The 20927-nt window shown below is 34.3% G+C and overlaps 1 protein-coding gene and 1 non-coding gene across 2 annotated transcripts in view; one reads left to right on the top strand and one right to left on the bottom strand.

The window, feature by feature from the left end:
* The window catches only part of Smp_171020 (hypothetical protein), a gene marked incomplete at its 5' end in the record, with an annotated part of 53580 nt that overhangs the window by 1151 nt on the left and 31502 nt on the right, over window positions 1-20927 (top strand). Inside the window, 3 exons of the mRNA XM_018792967.1 lie at window positions 13540-13692; window positions 16947-17303; window positions 20267-20593. Coding sequence (XP_018647526.1) covers window positions 13540-13692; window positions 16947-17303; window positions 20267-20593 — 837 coding nt within the window. The remainder of the gene's footprint in view (window positions 1-13539; window positions 13693-16946; window positions 17304-20266; window positions 20594-20927) is intronic.
* Window positions 20810-20876, bottom strand: Smp_tRNA_01475_Gln_TTG.1.1. Its single transcript has one exon. It is a non-coding gene (tRNA).

Genomic DNA, 20927 nt, shown 5'->3' on the forward strand with positions numbered 1-20927 from the left:
GGGGGGGGGGGGGGGGGGGGTAAAACCTGGAAGCACTGGACGGCTGTCCCACAATAGGACGAAACGGCCATCCAGTGCCTCCAGGTTTTCCTTGGTGGTCTAGCTTCAATTGACTCACGCCTTCAACAATAAAGTTAAGGAGTTTTTCATTGATTATCACTAATTTTTGACAGTTTTTTTTATAAAACAATTTGTAAAAACGTGTTTATTGGCAGAAGTTACGAAATGAATCTTTCATATGATTTCCTGTTTCATTTTAAACTTCCCATGTCTTTCCTTGGTTCTCTAATACATTCTAACTTTTTTTTTACATAAAGTTGCTTTCATATAATAAAATGAAAAGACTGTTTTTATCACTATGTACATAATTTCAAACTTGTAAACGACTAACTACATATACATATATGTATATTTGTGGATATGTGTTTCTGTGTGTGTTTAAATTATCCCCAGAATTATACGGGAATTCTTTAAATCTTTAAAGATTACTTCTTATTACCAAAAAAAATTGTTTACCCTTGAGAAAAAAAAATTCAATACACCTTGAATTAAAGCCTGTTAACATTCAGTTTACTTTACAATCTATCAATCAAATGTAAACTGACATATATTCATGCTACTACTACAATGATTTTATGATTTTATCTAGGATGTGAAACATTATTGATAGGCTAGGTTTATTTTATCTTAATTCATACTTGTTTAATTGTACATTGAACATATGCACATAGAACTATAACTTGAAATTGTCACACCTTAGCAACGCTATGAAATGTAGAAATGTAAAAACTGGATACGAAATAAACATTTGAGAAGTTGATTAATGATAAAATTGAAGTAGAATTAATGAAGAGAGAGCTTAACTGAATAGATTTTATGATTATTCACGATGATATATGCATGATATTATCTAAATTATCAATGTGATGAAGTTAGATTTAAGGAACGGATATGATACAAGCTTTCGTGGAGAACTACGAAAGCCATCATCCAGAAGATACAAGTGTTTATTAACAGTTGTCTACGCAAGATACTTCGGATCCGTTGGCCAGACACTATCAGCAACAAGTTACTGTGGGAGACAATAAACCAGATTCCAGCGGAGGAAGAAATCAGGAAGAAGCGCTGGAAGTGGATTGGGCACACTTTGAGGAAATCAACCGATTGCGTCACAAGACATGCCCTCAAATGGAATCCTGAAGGCCAAAGGAGAAGAGGAAGACCAAAGAACACATTACGCCGGGAAATGAAGACAGACATGAGAAGAATGAACAAAAACTGGATAGAACTAAAAAGGAAGGACCAGGACAGAGTGGATTGGAGAATGCTGGTCGGCGGCCTATGCTCCATTGGGAGTAACAGGTGTAAGTAAGTAAGTATGATACAAGTTTATACTAGTGTATGGGAAAATTTTCCTCATAGTTTTCCCTAATGTCTCAGAACTTATTTTTCAGAAACCTTGATAACTGTTTATCAAGATATACTTGTGTATTCTTTAAAGTTCAGAATAGATTATTCTTTATGAATGTACTTTTTTTATCTCTTCTTCTTGAGAACATATTGATGTCTATATTTCTTTTGATGCTAAACCAAATCACTATATAATGGAATTGAACATCGCTTATTAAGTTCTCGAAGCTGATTTTCATCACAAACGAGTATCAACTAACTTTAAAACAAAGGATAGTCGTTCATTCTGCTGAAGAACTTTTCATTAGTATTATGTACTTAAAGTCTGCATATTGTGTCCAAACCCGTGTTCATCATGTCTCGTGATGAATTCTAGACAATTGAGACATTGAGTTGGAAATCGATTGTCTAGATTATTCAATTTTAGTCACATTCTGATGTAGTGCAATCTTTATACAACTTCATTCATAGGAAAACTATTCCTCGATCGTTTTGAGTGTTTGACACTAGAAACCATGGGCTCCCACGAAACCTTTTGGGAAACCATTTCAAAGCTAATAAATGATCAACGTACAGTTATTCTCCATGATTGATATTTTGTAGAAATTTGATAAAGTTTGGGAGTAATTCTGACATCAGTTGTATTCTATGTTAATTTATTCATTGACCATGTTTATGAAACACCAATTAACATAAAGGGGCTATCAATCACTTTCATTTTGTAGTGAAAATTACTTTTAGATATGGATATTCACAATCGAAGTTAATTGGTTATGTGGTCTCCTTAAGCGGATACTTTGGCGCTAGTTTTATATTCTGGTAGTGGCTATCAATCAGGTCCAGGACAAATAATAAACCAACATGCTAGTTGAGTAGATTGGTAGTTATTCTGAGGACAACATGTTTGTCAACAAGTTTCAAATAGGGTGAAGATTGTCCTAGAATTTGCTCATAGGTGCTATCCATAAGCAGAATACTAGTTTCATATCCATTTGTTATAGAACTTTAAATAATAACTTGTTTAAATATAGTCATGCTACTGTAGTCAATCATTATAATCATGAATAAATTTCATTGTCTTCAATTTATCATAGGTAGCTTGATTCCTTTGGGAATTAAATTTAAATCATCAGGAATGGCACAAACAACTCAAAGCATCTAACATACTTCATTATTAAGATATCACAACAATTATCAACATAAAAGTTTGTATTCTATACCAACATTTAAAAGTCAGTACCATAAACCTGATAAGTTACACAGTATAGTGTACGGGCGAGAGTGGGGAGAGTCCACTCTCCCTCTCGAAATGCTCTCATATGGACACGCGAATATATAGCCTCTGCCAAGGAAGTCCTACTCACTGCCTTCTCGTGGCGGGGGTGTTGTTCACAGAAGTGAGAGGACGAAAAGCGAATGTCCGGCGCTTTAACCGGGTTGGTGGACACTGCGAGTCCACCTAGGGGAGTTGGAAAACCCTGATTCCAAACCAATGGTGCACATGGGCTCCAGTATCCTGAAGGAAAAAATGGCGGACGAACCTGTCATTGGTCACCGGCTACCATAGGACTGCATCTCCTTACGATGCTCCACTGCCTTGTGGACTAGACTTTTAGGCCAAAGGCTCCGTGTGTTGCCCCCTAAGAAAACCACCTGCTTCAGTCTGGGCACCTGGACAGTATCACAGCCCTCACACAAATCGAATGAGATTTGTAAGGCGCATATTTATCTGGTGCTTCCTTGTACCAGTATTTATGTGTTTAAATAAAATAAAATAAAATAGTATAGGTTCTCTTATTCCGGACATTGTGATTCACTTAATCCTATACTCTCCATCATAAATCCTATTACCACTTACACATTGTATACATAAATTCATTGCTAAACTTATATCTTGCTCATTAAATAGTAGTAGTTGTTAGTTGCACTTTTATTTTGCATTTCTAATTAGATTGTTCAGTTACAGTTGTTTACATAGAATCATACACCATCCAAAATCCAAGTTAACCGGCATAAAATTAAAAAAAGGCAATGAATGAGAATGTATCGAATTAATTTATTACAATCATATGCATGAATTTGTACTAAAACAAGATGATGATTTAAGTGACAATAATTCATTATGAATTCAGGAACTAGTTTCTTGAAACAAGCTTGTTTTATACGAATATTCGTGAAGGTTAGAACGAATAGTTTGACAATAATTGGGCGCCGAGTATAAAGAAGTCATTATATGTGAAAAAATTATATTTGAAATAGTCTCAGCGATTGAAATTTAAATAATTTCAACGTTTCGTCCAGCTAACTTGTCTTGGCTTCTTCAGGGAAATAATCGAAATCAAAATCATCAAAGAAATATTTAGTGTTTTTTTAACAATTAACCTTCAAATTTTACACTTTTATTCTTATTTTTACTTCACATAGAAACATATCAACACTGAATATCATTCATTAATAACTCATCTTACACATACATACACACACACAATTCATCCAGTCTCCTTTAATTCACATCGTTGAACTTTTCACTTGATTCTCATTCAACTGACTCATATTATCCTGTTTACAAAAATTAGACATCCAAATATGATTGGATTAAAGTAGTATAGATTTTGATATGATTGTTAAAAAAAACACTATATTTCTTTGATGATTTTGATTTTGATTATTTCCCTGAAGAAGTCCAGACAAGTTAGCTGGACGAAACGTTGGAATTATTTAAATTTCAATCACTGAGACTATTTCAAATATAATTTTTCACATATAAGATTGTTTTAGTTAAACTGCACTGGAGTGTTAGCTCAATTATTTTCTTTTCAGTCAAAGGAAATGAAAATGTAATTAAAACTTGTAAACTAATGAAATAGAAGTTTAGTTGTAACCAGATTTAATTCGTGCCATGACAAATAAATAACACGATTTTATGGTTTACATCACGAACTGATTTTAGATAGACAAGTATTGAAAACTAGGAAGTATAGGAGTATTCTTCTTTGCCTATCCACGACTCTACCATGGATGAAACTGAGAACCTTCAGGTCTGGTGGCTAGCACTTTACTTTTAAACCACTAAGTCGACACCCAGTTGTTTACATTTCCAACTTCAATCAGTTAACGATATTGAATAAACATCTGTATCATAAGCGACATTGTTTTACTCCAATAGAAATTCAAACCATCGGATGCCTATGCAGTGGTTTATAGGTTAAGTACTCGGCATGTGACCCACAGCTTAAAGGTTCGATTTCTGGTTGAGTCATGAGTGCACACTACTGAGAAAGACCATACATAGATGAAAATACCGTTTAGTGCTTCTTGGTCTCCAACAGCTAACTAACTAAGATTAGTTGATTATGTCGTCTTAAAGATTTAACAATCTAAACAAACCCCTCATACTAACAAACTTATGACTGTAAAAAGATGAAAGAAAGTCTAGGATATACACCACACATATTAATCTCGTGTAATGATCATCATCTATAATAAGAAAGATTTTAGATAACTCAACTGAAGTCCAACTAAATGAGATTGTTGCTGTTAGAAAAATTCTTTTAGTCATTGATTTCAGTGTTATTTCATAGTTTTATTTCTTTGATCTCACTTGTTTTCGTTAAATTATGTTTTACGCTTTTTTTCCTTTTTTTGTTACCATGGAAATAGTTATCTCCACGTTTTCTCTAATTTAAATCTTATCGACTCTCAGAAGCAATGTTGTCTATGATTAAATAACTGATAAGTAAAACGAAATAGGTATGTAATCATATTACAAACTTTAGACAACAATGACTTTTCTATATGAATGAAACAAAATTTTAAAGGCTCTCTGTATTATTGATTAATAATGGGAAGAATTTAACGATACCGATTTCTTTCTATGACCTATATATATTTCATTAGGGTTGATGCATTTTATGAAAATTTCATTTCCTCCAAGTGTTAGATTTTTTTTTACATTTCTCACGGGATCTGTTGTTTTAAAACAAAAATTAATGTTGAATTACAAGAATTTGGTCAAATATTATCACCAGGATGCAATAATTCGTTGTCTTATTGCAGATGAACACAAAAGTAATGAACCAGATACTCACTCCTATCCATGTACATGACAATCGTTCAGCTCAATTTTGAAACATTTCATAAACAGTGAAAACGAGATTGACACGAATCAAAAAAGTTGAACGTCCTTAGATCGCTCGTAGATGTGCACTTTTGAGGAGTCCTATACTAGGACGAAACAGCTAACTAGTGGTTCCTCGGTATCAGGAACTGTCTAACTAAGGTCATTTCGTGATTTGAACTATACAGATCAACAATTTATATAAGCCGCTTATACTAAAAATGAAGAGTAAATTATTAAATTTCAACTCGGTGATATAAGTATAGTGTGTTTAGCGTAAACTCTACACGTTCTGGATCAAGTCTCGTAATAGGTCATGGTAACACGCTGTTCAGCAATTTTAGGCTAGGGCTAATGAACCGTACTGTACTAGCTAATTTACAATAGCTTTCCAGATGGTATAAGTTCATCATGAAAAATTCCTTAAAATTGTACAAAATTCTCAACTTACTAAAATGAAAATGAAACAAAATATTAAATAATTAGCAACCATATAGAGGTTAAGCGCTTGTGTGAGTAACTTAAGATCCTGGACTAGAATCCCACGTGCAGGATCGTGGGTGCACACTTCTGAGGAGTCCCAAACTAGGACGTAACATCTATCCACAGCTTACAGGTTTTCAATAACCGTCTAGTTTAGATTGACTCATGAATTCAACTTTGGAAAAAACCATGTAAAAGGTAAGCGCATTTGTACCTTTGTTATTGACTTCAAGTTATCTAAATGAACTATCAAGATTTAAAAAGAATGTTCACAGTAACCAACAAGATGTATGCAAAAAAAATTTAAAGAAACGGATGTGAAAAAATGGCAACACAAGTTACAACATTTCGGTATATATAAACTGAAATGTTGTACTATTGGAAATGATTGAAGCCGGAAGTGGAAACGATTCAACTTCAACTCGAGTGATATGATGGATAGCCAGATACCATGAGATAAAACGCTTTTAGGTTGAATCGTTTGCTCAACTTGCGGTTGCCCACTGCTAATTGGTCCATTATCAGAATGAAATAACAGTCTGTTGTTCTGTTTTTTAAAGGATATCCCAATTTATATCGATCTATAACGAAAAAAACACACTGTAGTATTTGTATTATGACACTAATTAATGACAAAAACGAAACGAATCTTGTATGAAGGGGTTTCGAAGAAAACATATTATTTGATTTATAATACACATAAAACTGTCTCTGTAATACATATGTGTTAGCTATGTGTGTATTTATTGCAATGATGAATCAATCACTCACCTTACCTTCACTCTTTGCCTTGGATGTCTTAGAAAAGGCGAAATCCTGTGGCAGATTGAACGTATGTATGAAAATACAATTAAATAAAGTGACCGAGGAGATGTAGCGAACTCGTTGTAGTTGATCAACGAAAAAAATCAAGTTGAATTATAAAGATTAAATTACAATAGGCACCTAGTTTAATGCTTACTATCCAAACCACTTTTTGAAATACTGCATATATTTTTATCTATCTTAATATTTTGATCTTATTCAGGATTATTTCCTCTGTTTCATTTTCTCATTCACAGTTTACCTTCACATAATCGACTTAACCACCTATCTGTAAATAATTGTCAGTCAGTTTTTCATTTCTCAAGTTTTTTTGGTAAATGCATAGGTCAATGAACCATCGTGAATGAAGTAGCAGTAGTCATATATCGTGCCAACTTAATAACACACAGTAGTAGTACACACTGTTATTGGTTGCTTTGTGGCATCTGGTAGGAAAATATGAATTTGAACTTTGTACTAGTTAGCATTTATCAACAATATTTAGGAGACTATTACCCATCCATAGATACGGACATCTGCTCCATCCCTTTACTGAAAATCAATGGTGTTACTACTAAGTATTAGTTCTCTCAAAGTCCTAGATACTGAAGGCTACCAATTACCACAAAATCTAAATTTTAATCACCTAACCAATTCTGCCGAATCATTTTACGTTGAATGAATTGTGCCGTCATGTCATACATAGTAGTTACACTGCAAACCTAAGTGATAAAATCCCGTAATTACTAAAAACTATGCAAAATGATTCTGAGTGCTATTATTCCCTTATATTTACACTGTTGAACAGTATAAAATTGAAATTTCTAGAGCAATACATATAAACAAACAATATTGTTTTCAGCTAGACCTTCATCAGGCTTCATTTTAATATACATCAGTATATGAAAAATGTGAAACGAATTGACACAATTCACGAGCCAATGATAACAATGAAATAGATCACATAACTAGTCAAAACCAGCAAAATTACAAACTGAAAGTTTAGTGATCGGTGGTAATGGTAGTGACAGACACAATAACAGCATGGGAAGTAAGTTAGAACTTTGTTTGTTTTTCTCCAAAAAGTTCAGAGAAACATTCACTCATTATTTGATTATAAGTTGCCTCGTGGAACATCTGTGATTCAGTCTTTTCTATAGTAGTAGCTGATTTGTTTTTATCATAAATCCCCTATCTGTAATTAAGTTTAACATTGTAGTTCATCAATTGAAATTTTCATCCCATAAAGGAATACATAGTAGTGAGTGTCGTAAACGGTCAAAAGATAACCTGATTCCTTATTTGACGAACCATTAACATTGGTATTCGGCATCTGTAAGAGATCTATATATATATCTTTAACTTACTTCTTTAAATGAAAAGATGTAGGCATATTTATTTCATTAATATTCATCAATTTATACGTAGTGATACACCTTACTACTTCAATTGTCGCTTGATATTATCCCATATAAAATTCCTATGTCTAGTAAATTCCATTAGTCTATCTTAATGAATAGGTAGCTACAATGTAGTTGATTATGTCATATTTTATGTAAGCACTTGGTTATTTCGTAGACTATCAACGTTTTACCATGTTTGTATGTATGTGTGTGTGTGCATACATCTATCATAATGACATTTGTATGTATTTCATTAGATTTATTTATAATTTTCCATTATGCTGATTTTCATTTAATATATATTATAAAAAGAATAGGAAAAATTAGGGAGCATTTTAGATAATGTATTGTTTGATATACATCTTATACTTCATAGTTGCTAGATAAGTTAGAAGAAAGTATAATTTAGCTATAGTAAGTAAACCGGTAGACAATGTAGCTAACCAAGTTTATCGTCTAATTATGCTGTCTACTTATAAATGTACATGTAATTTATTATTTAAACGCATTATTATTGGTACAAGGAAGCACCAGATATATATGTGCCACACAAATCTCATTTGATTTGTGTGAGAGCTGTGATACTGCCCAGGTGACCAAACTGAAACAGATGGTTTTCTTAGGGGGCCACACACGGAGCCTTTGACCTAAAGATCTGATTCACAAGGCAGTGGAGCATCGTGAGGAGATGCGGTCCTATGGTAGCCGGTGACCAACGATTGATTCGTACGCCATTTGTTCCCTCAGGATACTGGAGCCCATGTGCACCATTGGTTTGGAATCAGGGTTTTCCAACTCCCCTAGGTGGACTCGCAGTGTCCACCAACCCGGTTAAAGCGCCGGACATTCGCTTATCGTCCTCTCGATTTCGTAAACAACAATAGTGCCACGAGAAGTCAGTGAGTAGGACTTCCATGTCAGAGGCTATATACGCGTGGCCATGTGAGAGTATTTGCAGAGGGAAAGCGGACTCTCCTCACTTTCGGCCGTACCAGGACATTTGGGGGCATGAACTATAGGTAAAAGTCATTCGCCATATGGCACTCCATTTTCACAAACAAGCTTTCTTCTTCTTTATCCTCGTAAACTGGTGAAACATTTCAATTAGTTGATAGTAGTTGAATCAGACTAGACTCAAAAAGAAATGGAATATGATTTGAATTTATGACTAATCTTAGTTAAAAAATATGGGTGTCCAATTCATGAAGTCATATTATCAACAAATACCTTAATAGTCATCTTAAGTTTTTACTGTGGAATCGTAACTCGTTGAAATCATATATTCATTCAATTAATTATTTAAAATCTATGATCTTGCATAAAAGTGCCTCATTGCAGGCTGTCACAGTTCATATTGTGGTGTGGTCTACTTATATCCATATAAGTAGTATATGGTGAGGGTCAGACATACAATGTATTTTGGCAGAAGACCGATAAGGAAAGAACCGAAATGAAGCGCGATTGGTAGGAAAATGCACAAGCAATTAAATTAGAGAAGATGGAGTGATATATACAGAAGAAACAGTGAAGATTGAGACAATTGATTGTTATTTTGCAAATTAACTGTTTGCTGTATGGTTATCAGAATTTAGTGAGATAGTCTGTAATTTGTGTCTAAATACATTTGATTGTCTCCACTCGTGTTCTGTTCACTACAATATCATCAATACAGAGATAAAGAGAAAAGTAATTATTAAAATGAAAAGTATATAAAGTGAAGATAATATGATATTATTAGTAGTGGATGGGAATTTTTCTCAGTGGCGTAGGTACATTCACTGATTGTCTTCCCTTACATTCTAGGTTTCCAAACTACCTTAGAAACATTCACTTAGTATTGTTTCGTTTGAACCTTCCTATTGATGTTTTAGGACTGCAACTGGTCAGTCTCTAATTGGCATATGTGCATACTGTGCGCATTGCCTCGATATAGCCTTATTTCACAAGCATGGTAAACAAAGATGGATAGTGGCTAGCAGTGGAATACTGGACGTGCGTTTCGTCTGACATGCAGGTACATCCAGCTGACGAGTCCCAAATAGAACGAAACGCGCTTCAATCTGGATTCCACTGCTAGCCGCCATCCATCTTTGCTTACCTTAGAAACAATTTTTTTTCTTTTCAAAATTGTATCTTTGATCGCTAATCTTGTTGTTTATTATCATAAATATGTGTACAACTTCCAATAATCTAGAATTTTTCCTTGCAATTATATCTCGTTGTACCAATAAAATCTAATAAATTGAACCATTGTATCCATGTACGAGGTTGTACATTGTATATAATTGTTTAATTCAATGTGTATTGAATAAAATTTATTAATACACTATACTGTAATATTACACATGAATAATTTGAATTAATGTTATCAATTATTGTTATGTTATATGCACATTCTATTAATTTATTGACAAAAAATATCAGAAGGGGTTTTGTGGGTATAGTAACTTCAGTCGTTGAGATCATGAGTCAATTGAAGCTAGGTCACCATGGAAAACCGGGTCTGTTATGAGATATCAACTCACTGAAGGCAATGGTGGATGTGTCACTCAATTTCGTGGATTGGTTGAAGTTAGACATTAACACCGCTGGATGCCGGCTCAGTGGTCTAAAGGTTAAGCACTCGCGCATGAGACCGATAGGTCCTGGGTTCGAATCCCGTGAGGCGGGATCGTGGATGCGCACTGATGGGGAGTTCCACAATAGAACGAAACGGCCGTCCATTGCTTCCAGATTTTCCATGGTGGTCTGGCTTCAATTGAATCATGATCTCAAGTATTGAAAAAAACCATCAGTTTACTTTGAAAATTATTATTTTAAGTAATTTAATCAACTGGTAAAATAAATGAATTTGGTTATTCATTCACTCTGAAGAAGTGGCTTGCACTGAGTTACGAAACGTCAGGAAAATCTCGTTTCCCTACTCATTGGAACATCTACAAATAAATATTATTAATTTATTCATAACTATCTACCTAATACTCAATTTATTTGAAATTATCAAGTCAAACTATGTTAATGACACTTATAATTGGTAAAACGAGAGATATTTTCTATACACCCAATTGTTAAGTTTATTTTTATGTATAACTTGTGGAAAGGGGCCATCTATTTTTTTATGGGTAAATGGTTTTGTAAAGCGATTAGAATGTGACTACTTTGAATATAGTCAATCAGCCGTAAGCATCATGGGATCTAATAAATCGGTTAAAGCTGTCACACTATATGAACATAAGGAGATGCAATTATCATAACAAATACTAGGATAATATAAATAACGATATAATCAGTTATAGGAGAAAAGAATGAATTCATGAAATTGATAAGTCTTGCTAATTGAACGCTATACTCGGATCCTAAGCTAGTCTCGTAACTCCCAAACCAAATGCACACAGCGTTTTGAACACGAGAGGAAAGGCGCAAAATGTGCGAGAAGCACTTTATTCCAAAGGTTCATTTATGTACAGAAAATATAGGGTTTTTATAGTATTTTAGAAGTCTTTGGGTTTTCCTGAAAAATCTGGAATGCTACTAAGCATAGTAGCGGTGTAGTAAACAACCAGTCAGAAACTACATGTGACCTTTCACTTTCATGGTGTTTCTGGCAAAACTAGTCAAACGCTGGTTGGCTAAAATGCTTCTTAATGTGTCCTGAGCCTTTTTTGTCTATTGCAAGAAATTTTCTGGATCACATAAACAGAAATACAAATAGCATAGGACAATTTTAAAATTTAAAATCTCAAAGAAAATGAAGACTGATTACATCTGTACCATTGTGATCCACTCTTAGCCGTGTTACTCAGAGTATTTGTACTCTCATTAGTCTGTTACTTAACGTAATGTATGCTCCAGTTGTATGTCTTAGTAATTGTCCTGAGTACATTCGATCGTTGTTTTGTTATACATGTTAAATATTTCATTTGTTCTTTTCATCTTATGTTGGATCCCAAAAGTTGTTTCGTACTGAGATCTTATATTAAAGGGTAATCTGTGACAGTTTTACAACACATTTATTGCATACTCTTAGCTTTTGTATCCATTTAAAAAAGGTATATAAATCATATCTTGTTTTATTGAGAGAAAAGACTCCAAAACTGATGCTGTTCCAGTAAATGTTCATTGTATATAACGTTTGTTATAACGGAATTTAGAACCGGTTATTTTTCAAGTTATTATGAATTATAATTTTGTTGCATAATTACTGAGTAACTAGATTACTATGTCCATGTATTTCGTTTACTTTCTCTATAGCAATGCGATATCCAGCTACTCAAATTGTCAAACAGTAGTATATATTTGTAAGCAAAGATGGATAGTGGCTAGCAGTGGAATCCAGTTTGACGTGCGTTTCGTCCTATTTGGGACTCATTCGCCGGACGTACGTGCATCTCATAGTTGATGTTCACTCTGGGACTCGAACCCAGTACCGTCCGCTTCAAACGCCATCGTGTTATCCACTACATATATATTTGATTTGTCTATTTTGATTATATTCTTGAAAGATGATTGGGAAATAGTTGCGCTAAAACATCTTGTAAGGGTTATTTAGAAATAAAAATGATTAATTATGGTTGTCAATTGATGGAGGACGAGTTAAATTCGTTTTCCATAAAAATAGACAACTCCATCTTAAAATATGCATTTTTGAATGTTGTCGTGAATTTTGGTAGATAATGCTGTGCCTAAACTATTTACCACTTACCAAGATTTGAGTGCTTATTAGTGCTTTAAAGCGTTTTCTTTTTGAAGTTTACTTACCAAGACAAAACAGCTCTTAACTTCATTCTGCACAATTCGGTTTCTGGGTAGAATTTCATTGATAGTGTATCTAAGTTTATGATCTGACATATAATAATGTCTTACCCTATATAAATTTTCACTGCCATCAGGACCTTCGAATCGTGAAATCTTTGTTCTTTCGTAATTTCTATTTGTGATTACTATCTTCAAAAGAATCAACACACTCTGACACCAAAGTTCCAATACATTGTACCCCACTGAAGATCAAATCTGTTCATGCCTATTAAATCGGGCCCCTTTAGAATCTGTTGATCAGATAGTGTCATCGTATATACCAGATCGGAAAATGCTAGGATTGACTCAGCATGAATTTGTTGCTATACCGTTCTGAGGAGTCCCAGATGAGGGCAAAACAGCTGTTCATCATTATGGTTTTTTCACTAATTCTTCACAGATGATATCGAATTGTTTGCTTTTATTGTTGACAAACCGGTTAATATTATTAATTTAATTAGGTTGAAATGGAAATATTTTCTTTATTATTCTAATTTATTTGTTTTATCATTCATTGATCAATTTTAGGTGTCATTCGATCTTTGATAAGATTTAATAATCATACAGATATGTTGTATGAATTCAATGTAACTGGATTTGATTGTCATCTTCCAATACCGTACAGTTCTACAGTGCCGGTAACAGTTTATGTAAAAGCAACGTGTGTATCACAGTGGAATGGTAAGAGCATTATTTTTATATGTATATATTCATTTTTGATTAACTTCATCTAGAGTTATAAGATAATTGTGTCATACATTTCGTTATATGAGTCAACACTTAAAACTGTTGGTGAAAAGCCTACTTTGGAAATTAGAAAAGATTATGTAATTTTAATTTCAAGGTTTAGGGGAAGATAAAGAGTGTATACACCTACGCCATCATGATCGATTCTGAGCCATGTCACCTAGGGTCTCCAAACATTGGTTACGATGATCACGCGGACCCCAACCAAGTAGTCTGCATCTACCAACATGGCTCAAACTAGAAGTTAGTGACTTTACGCACTGATTCCACGTTTTAGTTTGGCCGCCCCTAACTCTCTTCCAACCATCGCCAATACTAGTCAGCATTGCGCGTCGTGGTAATCGGTGTTCAGGCATACGTAACACGTATGTATGTAGTAGTCTCTTCTATCAAGAAACATCAAATTCATAGCCACAAGTTGTAGCAAACTATGTCTTTCACCAATGAATACACAAAAGAGTTGTATGTGATTCACTTCAGTGATCCCGACAAGTGTGAAACAATAGGTCGATATTTGTTCCTTGTTCCATAAACTAGGAAAACAATGGATGGAATTAAACAACCTAACTTAACATGGTCAGTGAGTGTGTCTGTGGAGGTCACATTTTGTATATTGCTTTCATAATTTCTGTCTTTTTCACAATAATTTCTCCTAACACATAGTGAAAATGGCATAATATTTTGATGTAAAATGAAATTTCACAAACTCATTATTCGATCGTAAACGCTGGAAACAATATAGAGATTTGCCATTGAAAACGTTGTCGACAATGGCAGTTCAATAATCTTGAAATCTTCCGATCTCGTATTAAGTGCACAATACCTTTAGACCATATCTGTGTACATTGCAGTACCGCTTCGTAATCAGTCTTTATACTCCAAACAATGTTACATGCATATTCAACATTTTTATGCATCAAATTGAAATGGGTTTTTTTAATGTAAACAGTAGCTACATTTTTTTTACTTTGAAACTAATTTCCTACCAAAAACTACTTGATGTTCTGCAAATTCCAAATTGTTCTAACTATTTAGTATTGACTAGGCGACTATCTTGTGAATAATGTCCCTGAACAATTGAGTTTTCCGGCCAATATTGCATTTGCCATACATTACTAAGGACCAAAAAAAATGAAATATTTATTTCCTGTTTCAATAGTTATTTAATTCCTCTCCCTCACTCCTACTCTTGATTCAGTTTTGTTTAAATGGATTTTCTATTTACTGTAGATTTGTTACATCAAAATTGTACATTGGAAAGTTACTTAACCATGAAAATAATGTATAATATAGGTGTACCAGTGTGTGTGTGTGTGCGTGTAGATGTGTACTGATCTTTACTGTATATCTCTAGTCGCCTATGTCTGGTTATTATATCATAATGGTATTTTAATGGAATAGAACTGTAGAAAGGAAAGATGAAACATTTTATTTATGTACAGTACGTACATAAGTTTGTGTACGTGGAATGAAAACTTTAGCATTTTTTTGAAAACACAAATGTTACATATTGACACTTGTAATTTTTTAATTTACCATTTACTACAAGCTAATTGAAACCTGTTTCCTCTAAATATTTTTGTATGTTCGAGTAAACCTGTGCTTGTTAACTTATTGTACATGCACACACACCCACCCATATTAGCTCACTTCATTAACTCACGTCTAATTCTATCCAATCTATTTCCTTTCGCCTTATATCGAAATACACACTCTTTAATATAGTATGATATTTATTGTTTTGCCACTTCACTGTTTTAGTGATTATATTTTTGCTTTTTAACAATAGCTTGAGTGTATATACAACACTGCAAGTGATCAAATGAATATATCTACGACTTATGCTCACTTTTAACGTTTAGTCCCTTTATTCATCAAACTACGTGATTGTAAATGAATGCGAAAACCTTCTGTGTTTTGTCCTACTTAGGACTAATCAACTGAGTGTATATGGGTCCCAGTGTTTGTGTTTATATTGGGACCCCTCGCTTTAACTACCAACACGTTAGCCCCTGACTTACTGAGTCCAGGTAGCCATTAACGTATACAATACTTACTATTAACAGTAGGATTGATTGTGAGTTTTTCAAAAAAAACTGTGCAATATTGAACTTTAATTCGAATAACTGAATGGAAAGCTGGTTAGATTAAATAGTATTCAGATAGTATACATCTAAGTGATTTCATAGTCAGTAATCTGGTATTAATTTCTGTGATGATTTTTGTAGACGCTTCAAGACTTAATTTCGTACGTGATGACCAGTTTGATAGGCATTTTTGTAGATGACATTGTGTGTTCATCCGAAAGACGACCAATAAGTGTTTTTTTTTGTAAACTTTTCTGTACGTCTTTGCACTTTTGACTAGAATTTAGATTGTTTCTATTCGACCAGAAGATTTGCTCCGTCTGGGTTAACTTTTCAATGTACTGAACCTTTAAATGAATGTTTGTAATTTATTGATCAGAAGTGATGAACCAAAAATTAAAGCAATTACCAATTGATTATATAGTTGAAAGCGTGAGTCAATTGAAGCTAGACCACCATGGAAAACCTGGAAACACTGGACGGCCGTTTCATCTTATTATGGGACTCCTCAGCAGTGCGCATCCACGAACCCGCTCCCGCGAGACTCGAACCCAGGACATACTAGTATCGAGCCAGAGCCCTTAACTGATAGACCACTGAGCTGGCATCCAACGATGTTAGTGTCTAACTTCAACTGATCCACGAAGTTGAGCAACCATTCACCAATGTCATCAGTGAGTTCCTATCTCACAACAGACGTGGTTTGAACTCCACTGGTCACTGCTTCTCACTAGAGCTCCTAGATATACTTCTCGAAGTCACTAGTGAGCATATGATTATATTAATTATGGTAGGTCCTGGGTTCGAATCTCACAAAAGCGGGTTCGTGGATGAGCACTGCTGAGGAGTCCCATAATAGGACGAAACGGCCGTCCAGTGTTTCCACGTTTTCCATGGTGGTTTAGCTTCAATTGACTCACGATTTCAACTTTGAAAAATAATAATCGACCATGTGAGTATGTTTCCTTTTCATTACTGAACAGAAGAAAGATTCTGATTGAGGGTACGCTATTTAAATGTCATTAACTTTGTAATAGGATTTCGTGATAGACCATCCACGGTAAAATTCATCTTCTTATTTCTATCAACTTTTATCTTTAGGTATCCCTAAAGAAATTGAGTACTCGGCATTATCAAATCCATATCCATTTGCATCGAATGCAAAATTTTCAATTTGTCCACAAAGAAATAACAATTTCACTAATCTTATTGGTACTGATAATGATGATATATCTGATGGTAAAGCTGATGATTTAAACGAAGTAATCACTGAATATGATTATTGTCCAATAGAACAAGTGACATTACGTATGAAAATTTTATGGAGTAAAGAAGATATTATTAATAATGATGATCAAACTAATCAACCATCTCCATCGTTATCAGCAGCAACAACAACATCTTCTTCAGAATGTGATTTGGATTATTATTCATTACTGGCTAATCGTAAAACATGCAGTAAGTAATTGTTCCCTGATTTGGGTATATTTTCAGTTAATTTTTTGTAGAGAGTTTATTATTTTTATTACGAGATAGTACCAGCTGGTGAACAACTGTAAGCCAATGAATTATAGATGACTTTGGATGTCTTAGATTAAGACTTCCCAGTACAAAATCTGTAATTCCTGACTACATAGTTATTTTCATATACCAGCCCAGGGTCAAGTGGTAGGTGAGAAGATTCAGATGAGGCTCTCTATAAAAGGAATTCGATTGTTCTCTTCTTCAAGGTCATGTATGTATGGACGTCAGGGATTTATATATTTAATTATTCTTAGGCATTTCTCAACCCGCTCACTCACATAACTAGTTGGGTAAGCATATTTCACGTGTTGTATCTGTATCGGATGTTATGGATTAAGGCACTTCATATTTTCAAATATTTTGGTTACTTAGTAATTTACAATTAATTTTGGTTTAAATCAATCTAATTCAATGGAATAAGAACTCTCACTGCTAAAAGTGGTAGTTGAATTATAGACTTCAGTTCTGAATTATTTAAAATTGAAAAGGATCTTCGGTTCAATCTTAAGACTTCCTAAGACTGTACATATTTTTTTCTCTCTGATGTATATTATCTTTATGCTTCATGTTCTTTGAACTGATCAGTGCACAAAAATTACGTACAAATGTCCCAATAATCTGAATTCACTGGTTGGTGCAAAATATAAAAATCAATGAATTTTTATTTAACTGAACCAAGGGATCACAGTCTACTTAGTTTATGCTGGAGAGTTCAAGCTCTTCTCCATATAATCTATGATTTAGTAACTACCTATAACTAAAATGACTTTGTAGAGTTTATGTAATTTATCTTTCCGTAAACAAAGATCATTTTTTGGTATTCAGTCCCAACTATCTAATTCTTTTGCCTCTTATGAACTTCTAATACTCGTAACTCAAGAAAGTCATCCATCTGTTTATTAATAAGAAATTTTAGTTCTTGGACAAGTTTACGTGTTCACATGGGCAGATGTATCTGAGCTAGGATGTATGTTTTAAGTGGAAATCGATCAGGAAAACCCCAGGGACAACTGTTAAGATTTTAGGGTTATTTAGATATTTGCTACTCAGTTTAAGAAGACAGATTGAAGCTGCTCTTTGTGAAAAGTATACATTGCATGCACACCTGAGTTACACAAATCAAATCAACTTATGCATCCTGTAGTACGCTCACAAGCATAGATGCCACTTTGGAAGGGGAGGATTAACTCCACTCCCCTTCTTTTATTTACTGTACATTAGTGTTAAATCCAAGTTATCCAACTACACATTAAATACGGGCTAAGTAACGGTCCTTTTTTGGTCGAATATACACTAGATACACCTGAAAGATTCGGATCAAATCAACTTATTACTCTGAAAATGCATAGGTATGCATAAGTGCTACACCCTTTGTTGTCCAGCACGAGTTAAAACCTGATTTTTAGATTTAATTTCACGATAGTGATTTTTTAGACCGATATCTATCGACCTACTATGCTGATTAATGATTCACAATTCTATGCCTCCCCCAAAGAACTGCGTAAAATTCTGGATCAGATTTTGCTCTGGATAGTTCGCAGCAGTCAATTTTAGATACATGTAGTTGTAAATGATGGATTTCGAAGGTTAATCACTTTGATACGTTTCCAGTATTCGACCACATATAACTCTAAACTGTTCATCTATTATAATGAAGCCATCGGTTTGGTCAAGACAACAAACTGACCGATGAAAATATTAAACTAAATTTACTAATATATCATAAATGCTCAGTCATCGCTTATTTCGAAAGAATTTACAATAACTATGCTAGGAGTAAGCTTGAAGAAGTGTAAAATCAGTTAAAACAAGATATACCAACAGTGTAATAATATCATTGACGCCCGATCTAAAAAATATACGAAGATATAAGTCCTAACATTAATCGTCTTAATCAATTATGACTGAAACCACTGAATATCATAGTTCAAAATCAATCAAAATGATATATATATATATCTTGAACTATATAGCCTATTATCATTAAGGATAGGGGGTGAAGTAGTCGAACGCGTCGACAACTTCACTTATCTTCGGAGTCTAATCAGCCCTAATGGATTGGTGTCTGACGAAATCTCAGCACGGATTCAGAAAGCTCGTTTGGCTTTTGCCAACTTACGTCACCTATGGCGAAGACGAGATATCCGTCTATCAATTAAGGGACGAGTATACGGTGCAGCAGTTTGCTCTGTTCTACTTTACGGCCGTGAAACATGGCCATTAAGAGTAGAAGATACTCGTAAGTTACTAATATTTGACCACAGATGTCTTAGAAATATTGCTCGCATCTACTGGGATCACCGGGTAGGTAATAGTGAGGTTCGACGCAGGGTATTAGGGAATGTTGGTAAACCAGTTGATGAGGTCATGAATCTTCATCGACTGAGATGGTTGGGCCACATGTTACATACGCCTGAACACCGATTACCACGACGCGCTACGCTGACTAGTATTGGCGATGGTCGGAAGAGAATTAGGGTCGGCCAAACTAAAACGTGGCATCAGTGTTTGAAGTTAATAACTGCTGGTCTGAGCCATGTTGGTAGATGCAGACTACTTGGTTGGGGTTCGCGTGACTATCGTAACCAATGGTTGGAGACTCTGGGTGACGTGGCTTAGAATCGATCACAATGGCGTAGGTGTATACACTCTTTATCTTCCCGTGAACCTTGAGATTAAAATTGCTTCATATCTTTCTTTCTTCCTGTACCATATCCTTATATACAACCTTTCTTTTATATATTACCACCACTAAATTAACTACTATGAATTCGGTGTTCATCTTGTTGTGCTAATGAGTTATGGCAACTTGGACCGATGCATATATGTGCCTGATCCTACGTTGTAGCCGACTGACTGTACATATTCACATTATAATCGTGTTGTTTTTTTTCCAGTTCATTCATCTCAAAGTAAAATCATCGACCTGTTACCAGATGAACAACACCAATCAAATGATGATATCAATTTACCTATTGTTGAAACTATTCAAGGAATAAATGAATTACCTAAATATAATAATAAAAAATCTTATCCATCTAATATTTATTATTTTAATGGTTCAATGTATTATGATTTAAATAAATATCATAAATTTAATAAATTACACCATTTTGATAATCAATTATTTACAATAAATTTTTGGATGAAACATTCATCAATATTCAATAGAAATAATGAAAAAAATTTACGAGAGAATATTTTATGTAGTTCAGATGAATATGGTAAGTCAAATTGGTGATTATTGTTTGTTTTGCTTCCACCCCAACCCCACCCCAACCCCCTTTGAAATCAGATTACAAATGAAAGTGTATATTTAAAGCAACTAGTCCCTTGGTAAGCAAAGATGGATAGTGGCTAGCAGTGGAATCCAGTTTGACGCGCGTTTCGTCCTATTTGGGTCTCGTCAGCTGGATGTACCTGTATCTCACAGTTGATGTTCACTCTGGGACTCGAACCCAGTACCTTTCACTTCAAACGCCATCGCGTTATCCACTCGGCCACTGAGTCCTGATAGTCACTTGCTTGTGCAATGGGGTGAAGTTTAAATTTATTTAG

Source organism: Schistosoma mansoni, chromosome 1 (genome assembly GCF_000237925.1).
Source record: "Schistosoma mansoni strain Puerto Rico chromosome 1, complete genome".
Taxonomy (NCBI): Eukaryota; Metazoa; Platyhelminthes; class Trematoda; order Strigeidida; family Schistosomatidae; genus Schistosoma; species Schistosoma mansoni.